A 12068-nucleotide genomic window follows, 5' to 3' on the forward strand; every position below is an offset into this window, starting at 1 on the left:
ATTAAAAATTACTTTAAAAATATATGAGCCTAAAATCTGTTTGTATCAAAAGATTGTAAAGTCTAATTTTTGTTCTCTTTTTAGGAAGAATTATTTTAATTTATTTTCTCTTTAATTAATACAGTCATAATGTATATACCATAATTTGAATTATAGCTAGCCTAACAACAAGGGAAAGTAATTAAGTGATTTTCATCCTTTATTTATATATTTGGTTTGGTTTCTAAATATTCAAGTACAAATTATTTGGTTGAGATTGAAAGAGAGATGGATCGTTCAAGAGAAAACAAGCACACACGGAGGTTTCCTGGCTTCTTCAAAGTTTATTTTGAGTCTATGAGCTCCAAATCTTTGGTAAGTATAAAATTTATCTCTTCATTTTCTTTTCTTTTTTATTTATACAAAGTCAAAACCAAAATTCACAAATTCATTATTTGTGAGCATCAAAAGACATGCTCCATCTCTGGTTAGGGAACAAATGAAATTCAGATTCAGAATATTATCATTGTCTTCAGTTTGATAATTAAGATTTTAAATCTTATCAAACTTTATTTCTTAGTGGATTTCTCTGCTTTCACATGTGTTTGTTAACATTCTTGAATTCAGCTTGTTCTTCTTTTGCTGTTAGATGAGAATTGATTTTTGTTTGTATAACTGTTTAGATGATTGATGATCTTGTGAATAATATCATTTTGTGTAAGTGTCTTGGAGCTTGTATGAGACAAGTGTTTTTCAAACAATCTATTATTCAGAATAATAAAAACTTGTTTGGATGAAAAATGGATTATTTGAAACTATTTGAGTGAAAATTAAAATATTCTTTGGTTTTAATATTTTATAATGTTATGAGCACTAATGTAAAGAGTATTGTAGTTGATAGTTAAAATAATTTCATTGATATAATGATTGATAATAGAAATTGGGTTATTTGAATATTAACTTGTCCTCAAACAAGGCTTTGAATTAAGATGTTGATGTTTCAAATTTGAATTCCTACTAGGTAAAAATTAATTAAAGATTTGGTAAATGATGTTGTTAAGGTAAAATGTGGTGTTAGTCTGTTTGGAAAAATAAATCTTATTTTCAATAAAAGGTGAAAATATGTTGTGTTATATGAAACAAGCTAGATATTAAACTTTGTATTTTAAGGATTCAATAATTAGTGTTTTATCTTTTGTTATTTGTCTGAATTTATTCCAATTTTTCTTTTCTATAGCAAATTCCCCCAGCATTTGTTGAACAAGTAAGAGGACTTGTACCAAAGATCTTCAAAAATAGTGAAGGGAGATGCTGGGAAATAAATGTTGAAAAAACAGGAGAAGATATGTTTTTTTTTTATGTGTGGATGGCAAGAATTTGTATCAGACATCTCGCTTGAAGATGGACACATCCTAGCTTTTGACTATGATGGTAAAATAACTTTCAAGTTTATACATTTTGGACATTCATTGTGTGAACAAAAAATTGCCCAACCAAGGAATTCTCGAGTAAATGCGAAAAAGTCAAAACTGAAAGACCAAGATAATTTTAAGTATGATGAAAAAGAAGGAGAAGATGACAACGACGATGAGGAAGATGATGATGACACTTATGAGGACAATGGTGATGAAAACAAAGATGATGATAACAATGAAGAAGAAGATGATGAACAAACTTATGACAACAATGAAGAAGATGATAATGAAAACACTTATGACGACAATGATGATGATAAGGATGAAGAAGAAGAAGAAGGTGAGGATGAAGGCGGTGAGAACGATGAAAGGTTGAAGGAGCTTGTAGTGACAACTTCATGCAAAACAAATGAAAGAAAATCCCTTAGGCTCAGCAAAAAGAAACATGGGTCAACTACAGTCTCAAGTGAGTATCATTATAATTACATTAGTAATAAATATAAAATACTAAATTTCAAATAAAAGTTATTAAAGAATAACTATCTTGTATATTTTTGACAGAAAATGGAAAAGTGATTACAAGATCTGATATTATTGTATTGAAAAAAGAAAAAGAGTCTTCTTCTTCTGAAATATATGAGTTGGAAAGTGAAGAGACTATTTTTAAACACGGGATTGTTATGCGACCAAAAAATCCATATTTTGTGACAAGAATAAGATTAAAGAGGCGAAATCAACTGGTACGGGTTGTAGTCTAATTTTGTTTTCTTTTTCTTTTCACTAATAAACCACTGATATATTATTATTGTTTAATGCAGCATATTCCAGCTGATCTGATAAGACACTACGACATCAAGCTTCCGCCGACATTGATGTTGTTGGATCAAGAAGGGAGGCGAAATTACGTTAAGGTGGCGACATGGAAAGACGGGAGGACATGGCTCACTAGGGGATGGAAGTATTTTGTGAAGATCAACAATTTAACCGAAAAAGACAGATGTATTTGTGAGTTTGTCATTAATAATGGCAACGAAGATTCTGAAGTTTACATGAACATGATCGTTCTTCCTGCTGGTTCATGGCTGCCTAAATAGGTTTGTTTCATTTTTACTACTTTGATGAAGAAACAAAACCTTCAAACTTAGAAGAATGTTTTTTCTTGGTTTTGATATTATGCTTTGGAACAAAAGTTTTAAAGTTTCCTTATTTTACTTGATTTGTTGAACTTCTATGACACATTGTGAAATTATTTTCATTATATTACTGTTAAACTTTACTATCCTCCAATGTCAAATTTAGCAATTTAACTTAATTGATTACAAAATATTGTTGTCCAAGTTGATTTTGAAGCTATTGATGCAAAATTTCTTTGTTGTTAGGTTTAATGCATCTTATATGTACTTCCATATAAGATTTAAACTAAACTTGAGTTTTAGAATTTGCAGAAACTATTCTAACCGAAAATTGAGATCTAACTCAAAATTGAACTGAAAAATGCAACCTTTGGTATGAAGATAATTTTTAGGAAAATTATTAGTTATAAACAACTTAAATGTTGTCAGTTTTTCAGCCGATTTAAGAAAATTCACATGTCTGTAATTTGAAAAATTCTTGGTGCAAACTGATTTTAAAGCTATTGATGCCCATTTTATTTGTTGTTACGTTTAATGTATTCTAAGGGCTTTCTAAAATGATTTTTGAACATAAATACAAAAGCGAATATACATGTGCAAAAAAGTTTATTGTCGGTCAATTTTTTAAGTACAAAATGGTAGATTCAAGACCGGTCATTAAACAAGTTCAAGAGATCCAATTTATTTTGCACGAAATTCATATTTAGAGAATTAATTTGGGAGAAAATTTTCAAGTGAAAGCTATTATTGAGAAGTTGTCTGTCTTGAAACAATTTAAGAATTACCTTAAGTATGAACATAGGAAAATTGGTGGTTCGTCTACGCATACGCATGGAAAAGGAAAATAAAAGTGCCTCCAAGAAATACTTTAGTCAACATGTTGTTAAAGTAAATACGGTGGAACATAGTAAAGACAAGAAGACACGCAATTTTTTGTCAAAAATTGGAACCTTCATCCTAAAGGCGGAATTTCTCATGGGAGAGTATTTCAATTGCAATGGCATAGGCCATAGAATTTCAGATTGCAAGAAGTCGAGGAGATTTCGATAGGATAACTTAACTTAAGTATTGTCGAACATGGATCTATGTGTAGTGATATCTAAGGTTAACTTGGTGGGGTCTAATCCACGAAATGGTGGGTTGACACAAGAGATACAAGACATGTTTTTCTCCAATAAAGAAATAAAGAAATATTTACAAGCCTTGAAGAAGTGAAGAATGGTAAAAAGTTGTTCATGGGGAATTATGTCACTTCTGGCATATAAGACAAAAAACTGTTGATTGTATATTTATTAGATATGCACATAATATTAGAGCTTATCGTTTTCTTGTCTTTAAATTGGACATTCCGGATATTCATAAGAATATGATAATGGAATCAATAAATGCATCATTTTTTGAACATGTACTTCCATATAAGTGTAACGAAGAACCACATTCTCCAAAAAGATTTATTTAACTAGATGAACAAGAAAAAATGAAGCTAAGGTTGAACTTAGACGAAGTAAACGAGCTAGAACGAAAAAATCATTTGGTCTTAATTTTATTGCTTTCATGATGGAAAGTGAACCTCAAACATATAATAGGCAATTACCTCATCTGAAGGACCTTAATGGAAAGAGTTAATTAATAGTGAGATAAAATTCATCTAGAAAAATTATATGTGTGAACTAGTGGATCTACCTCCGGAAAATAAACTACTAGGTTGTCGATAGGTTTCAAAGGGAAAATTAAAATTGATGGATCAATTGATAAATAATGACAAAATTGATGGTAAAAGGATATCACCAATGAGAAGGTCTTGATTATTTTGATACATATTCTTCGGTTACGAGAATAATTTATATACTCGATTGATCCATACAATTTCTTTTTTGCGCGATCTAGAAGTTCATCAAATGGATCTAAAATTAGATTTCTTAAATAGAGACTAAATAGAGACTTGGTAGAAAAAAATTACATAGAACAACCTTAAGTGTTTTCTATCTAAGGGCCAGAAATAAAGTTTGTAAACTAATAAGTCTTTGTATGATTTAAAATAAGCTCCAAAACAATGACATGAGAAATTTGATCATGCTTTGATCTCAAGTGGATTCACTGAATATGTGTTTATATTGTGTCTACTTTAAAAATGGCATGAGAAATTTGTGTCTATTTTAAACACAAATTAACGGATTTATAACATTTTAAATGATTTTAGATATTTATGGTGTACATTTAAACAAAAATAAATTTAGTAAGGATCAATTTCAAATAAAATAAATATAAAATGAGCAATTTCAAACAAAAATAAATGTATAAGAATCAATTTAAACAAGATCATGTATTGAGAAATATTTAAAACATTGTTGAATGTACATGAAACATTATATATATATATATATATATATATATATATATATATATATATATATATATATATATATATATATATATAAAATAAATGTATAAGGATCAATTTAAACAAGATCATGTATTATATTGGGAAATATTTAAAACATGGTTGAATGTACATGAAACATTATACCTATTAGTCCCATACATATACATATATATTTATATATATATTGTGGAAACAAACAGTTGTCAATACATGATAAGTTAAATAAATATTTACAAGTAACATGATATTTACAAGTACCATGTTAGAATATTTTGTTAGAATATTTTGAAGAGAGATTTTGAGAGAGAATCATATTTTATTATTGTTTTTATAATTAAACTTGAATTACAAAGTCTTAATATATATAGGCTAGAAAATATCTGAAAAATCTTACTAATCAATATGAGGATTCTAATGTCTCGCTCATAATTATTTTAAAATAAAAAATAAGAAAAATAATTGTAATTGATTGTAAAGATTCTAATAATATCTAATCAATATGGTTGAGGTTACATCACATTAATTTTAATACTTCCTCTTAATGTGTTGTCGGATTCCATGTTTAGCTCGATGTTCTTAAAACATTTCTCTTGAAAGTGCTTTTGTGAGAATGTGAGACACATGATCTTCAGATCGGCATAACTTATGTTGAATTTCTTTATCTTATAACATTTTTCGGATAAAATGATGTTTGTCTTTGTAGATTTATTTGTCACGAATGCATTTTTTGTCGGTTAGCTTGTCAACAAGATGCCATGTCTGATTCTTCATGATCACATGAATTTCCTCCTCCATTACTTTTCTCCATGATTCTTCTTTGATTGCTTTGTCAATGTTTTCAGACTCAACTGAACACTAGTTGCATGTAATATATATATATATATATATTATCTATTGATCTATACTTCTTTGGATTTGAACTTGGGGATGAGGAGTTTGATGAAGTCGGATCAGTTAAGCTACGAATTTCTTTATTGAGTTGATCTAAGCTTGAATCTGGTGCACATGGTATTGATGAAATATTTCCATCATTTTTAGTGTTGATTAACACGTCATTTTTCTCAACTTTATTTTCTTCCCAATTTCACGAAGAATATTCATCAACGTGAACATCTCGGCTAATAATAACTTGACATTCTTTTAGGTTAAATACTCTATAATCTTTGTTCATGGAACTGTAGCCAACAAAAATACACATTTCTCTAGATTCGTCAAATTTCCTTCGTTTTACTTTTGGAATTTGAGAATTGCACATACTTCTGAATACCTTAAGATGGTTTGTCGACGGATTTCTATCACTCCGTGTTTCAAACGGATTCTTGTTTGGTATGGTTGTGGTTGGACATCGATCGGATAAGTAAATAGTAGTGTAAATTTCTTCAGCTTAGAAGGTTTTGGGTAAACCTTTCTCGTGAATCATTGATTTTTCCATTTCAACGATCGTTTGATTTTTTCTCTCAGTAATATCATTTTGTTGAGGAGTGTACCTTACTGATAGTTGTCGTTCTACTCCTTCGTCTTCACAAAACTTGTGAAACTCCTTAGAAGTGTATTCTTTGTCTCTATCACTTTATAGAGTTTTGATGAAGCCTCCACTTTATTTTTCAATGAGACTCTTGAATTTTTGAATATCGTAAATACTTCGGATATTTTTCTAATTAAATAGACCCAAGTCATACGATTGTGGTCATCGATGAATAAAACAAAATATCTATTTTGAGCTTGAGAAAGGGAGTCCATTGGTTTGTAAATGTCGGTGTGGACAAGTTCTATTTTTTCTTTAGCTCTCAATGATACTCCTTTTAGGAAAGGAAGTTGATGTTGATTTTTGAACGCACATCCTCCGCATACGTGTTGTTTTTCTTTTATGTGAGGAAGCCTTGTACCATACATTTGTCAGAAAACTCCTTGAGGCTTTGGAAGTTAAGATGACCAAGTCGTTCATACCATAACGTTGAGGTTCGATAATTCGAGGTAGAAACTCAATGAGTTTTAAAATCTGCATAGTTGATGTTGAGAACAAAACTTTGATTGACCATTTTGATCTTTGTGAACACATTTGACTTATCTTGTATATCAAAGATAATACACTCATCGTTATCGAAGTAGAGCTTATACCCATTTTCCACCAATTATCCTAGGCTAAGTAAATTTTGGCTCAAAATCGGCACACATAGTACATTGTTAATATAGCCCGGTTCTTCCTTCATCTTGATGGCGATCCTTCCAAGTCCTTTTGATTTCGCTTGCTCTCCATTCCGAATTGAATAGGGGTATTGATGATTTTGTCGAGCTTAAAGAAGATTTTTGGGGTCAGCGTTTGCATTTGTTGTCTAATAACCATTCTCCTCTCTCTTTGTCACTAGTTATGTGACATACATAGAATATTTTGTGTGTCTCCTGGGTTGCTTGATTTGCCTCAGTCTAACTTGCTTGATGATTGTTTCCGCTTTGGAAATCTTTGGTAAGGTGACCAAATCGATAACATTTATTTCATGTAGATTGACCTCTATCCCAGCCATCCTTCTCGAAGTGGTTTGGATTATTGTAGTTATTTCAATTTGATGTGTTATCTTTTCTCTTGTTTTTGAGCTACATCCATCTCGTCCTCTTGAGTATCTTCCCCCTTTTGATTGGTTAGAACTCGAGTTATCCTCTCGTTCGTTGTTGCTAGTATTGAGCTTTGACTGAAATGCACACTCTATTGATTTTTCAGAGAGTCAAGACAACTGTTTCTCAAAATGATTTTAAGGACGACATCAGTTCTTGGTTTGTGAGTGTTAATAGATCCTTTGTTTCTTCAATGATATCTACAATGAGATCGTATTTTTCAGGAAGGCATATGAGAATGTTTTGCACCATTATTTGTTCTGTGACATCTTCACCATGAGATTTCATATGGTTGACCAAATCAAAAAATTTGGTCGAGAACTCCATGAGGGTTTTTGTCTCCTTAATTTTGGTATTTTTGAATTTCCTAAGTAGCGATTGAAGCTTAATTGTTATGACTTTTACATCTCAAAATTCACTCTACAAGTTGTCCCGTGCTTCTTTGTCTGTATCGACACGCATAATTCTGAGAAAGATTGTTCTAGTGACTACTCTTTGGCGGATTTAAAGAGCGTTTGTGTCGGCTTGTTAGGACTGCTTTAGTTCCTTCATGTCGGCTTTATTGAGTTCAATTTTTTCCTCTTGTTTATTCACTTCATTCTCCACAATCTTCCCATGGTTAAGAGATCGAAAGATAGTCTTCATCTTTACGTACTTCGCCATTAAACTATGTAATGTGATGGTTGATATTTGTTGAGGCCATAAATTTGGATAGATTGATAGAAGGTTTTGGTGGATTGAAAGAAACTTGGAAAATTGGATAGATTAGTAGAAGACTTTGTGGATTGTAGAACTTGGAGGCTCTAATAATGTTATAATATTTTGAAGAGAGGCTTTGAATTTTTATTATTGTTTTTATAATTAGACTTGAATTACAAAGGCTTGATATATAGGCTATAAAATATCTTAAAAAATCTTAATTAATATGAGGATTATAACATTTCGCTCATAATTGATTCAAAATAAAAGATAAGAAAATAATGTAATTGATTGTTATATAAGATTCTAATAATACCTAATCAATATGGTGAAAGTTACACACATTAATTTTAACATACATGTTGGGTGTGAATGTGATTGAAATTTGTCTTAGTCCCTCTTGTTTATCGATTCCGTTGCACCACTATCTCACACAAAGGAGGCAGACCTTTCACTAGCATCCAAACACCACAAAGGAGCTTGACTTCCACCTCTCATCAAGAGAGTAATATCTATTTATATTATTAGGTCAAGTCCAATAAGTGGGTTACTAGAGATTAGGCCACAATGTTGGGCTAACAAATACCCAACAATCTCCACATTTGGTCCAAAGCAATGCAAAACACAATCACGGAATTGCAAGATACATCATCGCCAATTTTTTATCACCGAGGAAATAAAGAGAATACCCAAGGTAAACTCGTGTCACAAAGATCGGGGCAAGAGCACAAAGCATGCGAAAATCATAAATATCAAACACAAGAGCACAGAACATGCGAAAATCACAAAGATCAAACTCAAGAGTACAAAACATGCGATAATCAAAAAGATCAAACTCAAGAGCACAAAGCATGTGAAAATCACAAACATAAAACGCAAGAGCACAAAGAATGGGATAATCACAAAGATCAAAAGCAAGAGCACAAAGAATGCAAAAATCACAAAGATAAAATGCAAGAGCACAAAGCATGTTAAAATTACAAAGATCAAATGCAAGAGCGCAAGAACGCGAAAATCACAAATATCAAACGCAAGAGCACAAAGCATGTGAAAATCACAAAGATAAAACACAAAAGCACAAAGCATGCAAAAATCACAAGGATTAAACGCAAGAGCACAAAGAATAAAAAAAATCATAAAGATCAAACGCAAGAGCACAACGCATGCGAAAATCACAAAGATAAAATGCAAGAGCACAAAGTATGCAAAAATCACAAAGATCAAACACAAGAGCACAAAGCATGCGAAAATCACAAAGATTGAAGGCAAGATCACAAAGCTTGCCCTGTCCACAAAGGACGAAACTCAAAGAACTTACCCTAAGTCAAAGTTTAAAAAACCTTTGACATGAAAACAATTTTCCAGCAGGTAAACACTTAGTAACCAAAGTTTCTTTGTAAGATCTAGGCTCATTACAGTCTAAGGATTCAAACATGTGAAAAAAAAATTCATACATATTGCAATCATTCAAATCATCATCCTTAAAACTAGAAGGCATTCTAACAGTTTTTCTACTTTTATCCTTAGTAAGTTGATAATAATGCAAATCATCAAGCAAATCATGCACAGTATCATACTCCACCTCATTGGGAGCATTCCCACCATGTTCAGCAGGTTGATCAACAACTACAAGCACATGCTCCACCATAGTAGGAGCATCATTAACAGGAGTGGGGGACATAGACAAGCAAAGAAAGTTATTCTCATTATAACAACATCTCTACTTATCAAAATCTTAAGCCTAGGTTCACTCCTATCCCAAAGAATATAACCTTTTTGTTTTCAAATGCTGAAATCATTTTTTCTGTCAAACAGAACCATACCATATTGATTAACATTAGACATGCTATCAAACAAATTAAAAGAAATCATAATCAATATGGTAGAAAATTACAAGTGAAAGATGGTTCAAGCAATGCTACCTTGCGAAACTCAAATAAAGTTTCGACTTACCCACCCTGCTCGAGGATTTTGGAAAAATTCGGCGATGGTGGTGGATCGGAGCTGCAACAAACAGATTGGCGGCATCTCCTCTTCTTCTCCTCCAGCGACACGGCAATGGCAGCTCCTTCTCCAACGAAAAATGCGAGCGGCGTGGCTGTTTCGTCTTCTCAAAGGTAGAACGACGGTGGTAGATCCTTCTCCAATCACAAACGCGAGCGGCGACAACTCCTTCTCCAGCAACAAATGCGAGCGGTGGAAACTCCTTCTCCAACGACAAACACGAGCGGTGGGGCTACTTCGATTCTCAACGGTCGCAACAAACGCAACATTGACAGTGGTTGAAAAGGACAGTGACAACTTCTTCTCGAGAGGCGGAGGTGGTTTTCTTCTTCCTCTAGTAGCAGAAGAAGCAGAAATTTAAAGCATTAGAAATCCACCTCTTCTGAAACCCACACTCTCTCTAGCTGCTGAAACTCATAGAGATATATCTTCGTCGGAGTAGACGATCAGATCGGGGAAGCCGATGAGTTCAGAGTAGGTTTCAGACGACAAAAGGCCTCTCTCTCTTTCTAAACAGGATGGGTTGGGCTCCTTTCACATAGAGTCCCACTAAAAACTCAATGATGAAATCAGCCAGCAAAAGAGAAACCAAAATGTGGTGCCCAAGAAGAACAAATTTGTGCTTATTGATGAAGATAATTCGTATCCTCCAACTCAATCTCAAACTCCAATTACAAACCTTAAACCCTAGCTCTGATACCACTGTTGGTGTGAATATGATTGGAATTTGTCTTAGTCTTGTTTATCGATTCTGTTGCACCATTATCTCACACAAAGGAGGCAACCATTTCACTAGCATCCAAACACCACAAAGGAGTTTGACATCTACCTCTCACCAAGAGAGTAATTAATATCTATTTATATTATTAGGTCAAATTTAGTAAGTGGGTTACTAGTGATTGGGCCACAATGTTGGGCCAATAAATACCCAACAATACCAAAGCATGTGCATAGTTTCTAATTGTATTGTCGATATATTTCACACATTTGTACGAAATTAAATGAAAAAGATGTTTAAAATTACACATTGACTTAAGCAAGAGAATGACTAGACTTTAGATGACGTTAAAAAAGTATCAAAAACAAATATTAAGAAATCTCTGATATCATAGAGAACTATTGAAGCATCATTGTGGCATGAATTACAATGCACAACTAGGTCAAATTGTGAACTTGCATACAAAGGAGTTGGAAACTCAAGCGGGCTTGGTGAATGTTGTTTTTTTGACATTTCTTTTTGTCTTTCCTAAGTGTTGTTTTTTATTTTTGTTGAGTTAGCGTTATAACTTTTTGATAAATTATGTCAGAACTTGTTGAATTGGTTTGATTTTACACCTTAGTTGTTTTTTTGTAACATTGGGAGCATTAAAAAAATATATTTTCAAACAATCTTTTACATATTATCTTTGATTGTCACCATGCCAAATGGATGGTCACAACTTTTGGAGTGGTGATGTGGATCAACATTCCCACACCAAGATTAAAGGTTGATGCAATTAAATCTTCAATTCTTTTCCTTTAATTTGTTATGGTATATGATGAAAGGAAAGCAATGTTTATTTTTTTAGAAAAAAATCTGTAACGTCTATATATATTTTATTGGCATTTTAGGAATAATTTTAATTTATTGTCTTTAATAGTATATCCCATAATTTGAATGATATCCAACCTAACAACAGGATCTATCCAATTGGGAAAGTAATTCAGTGTTTTTCACCTTTCATTTATATATTTTGTTTGGTGTCTCAAAATTTTTGCACAATTTATTTCGTTGAGATTGAGTAGAGAGATGGATTGTTCAAGAGAACTCGAGCACACTCCAAGGCTTCCTGGTTTCTTCAAAGT

The 12068-nt window shown here is 32.2% G+C and overlaps 1 protein-coding gene across 1 annotated transcript; it reads left to right on the forward strand.

Annotated features, from left to right (window-relative positions):
• Positions 1-1337: 1337 nt before the first annotated feature.
• On the forward strand, positions 1338-2488 carry LOC124935232 (B3 domain-containing protein At5g60140-like). The gene is made up of 3 exons (XM_047475679.1): positions 1338-1860; positions 1956-2134; positions 2213-2488. The coding sequence occupies exons 1-3, from the start codon at positions 1338-1340 to the stop codon at positions 2486-2488; spliced, it is 978 nt and encodes a 325-aa protein (XP_047331635.1).
• The last annotated feature ends 9580 nt before the right edge of the window (positions 2489-12068 follow it).

The sequence above is a fragment of the Impatiens glandulifera genome, chromosome 4, assembly GCF_907164915.1.
Source record: "Impatiens glandulifera chromosome 4, dImpGla2.1, whole genome shotgun sequence".
Lineage (NCBI taxonomy): Eukaryota > Viridiplantae > Streptophyta > Magnoliopsida > Ericales > Balsaminaceae > Impatiens > Impatiens glandulifera.

What these genes read in the sequence shown, in the direction of transcription:
- LOC124935232 (XM_047475679.1), top strand. Translation starts at nt 1,338, where the DNA reads ATGTGTGGATGGCAAGAATTTGTATCAGACATCTCGCTTGAAGATGGA. An exon ending in TGGGTCAACTACAGTCTCAA is followed by an intron (nt 1,861 to 1,955) that starts GTGAGTATCATT and finishes TATTTTTGACAG; the next exon opens with AAAATGGAAAAGTGATTACA. An exon ending in TAAAGAGGCGAAATCAACTG is followed by an intron (nt 2,135 to 2,212) that starts GTACGGGTTGTA and finishes TGTTTAATGCAG; the next exon opens with CATATTCCAGCTGATCTGAT.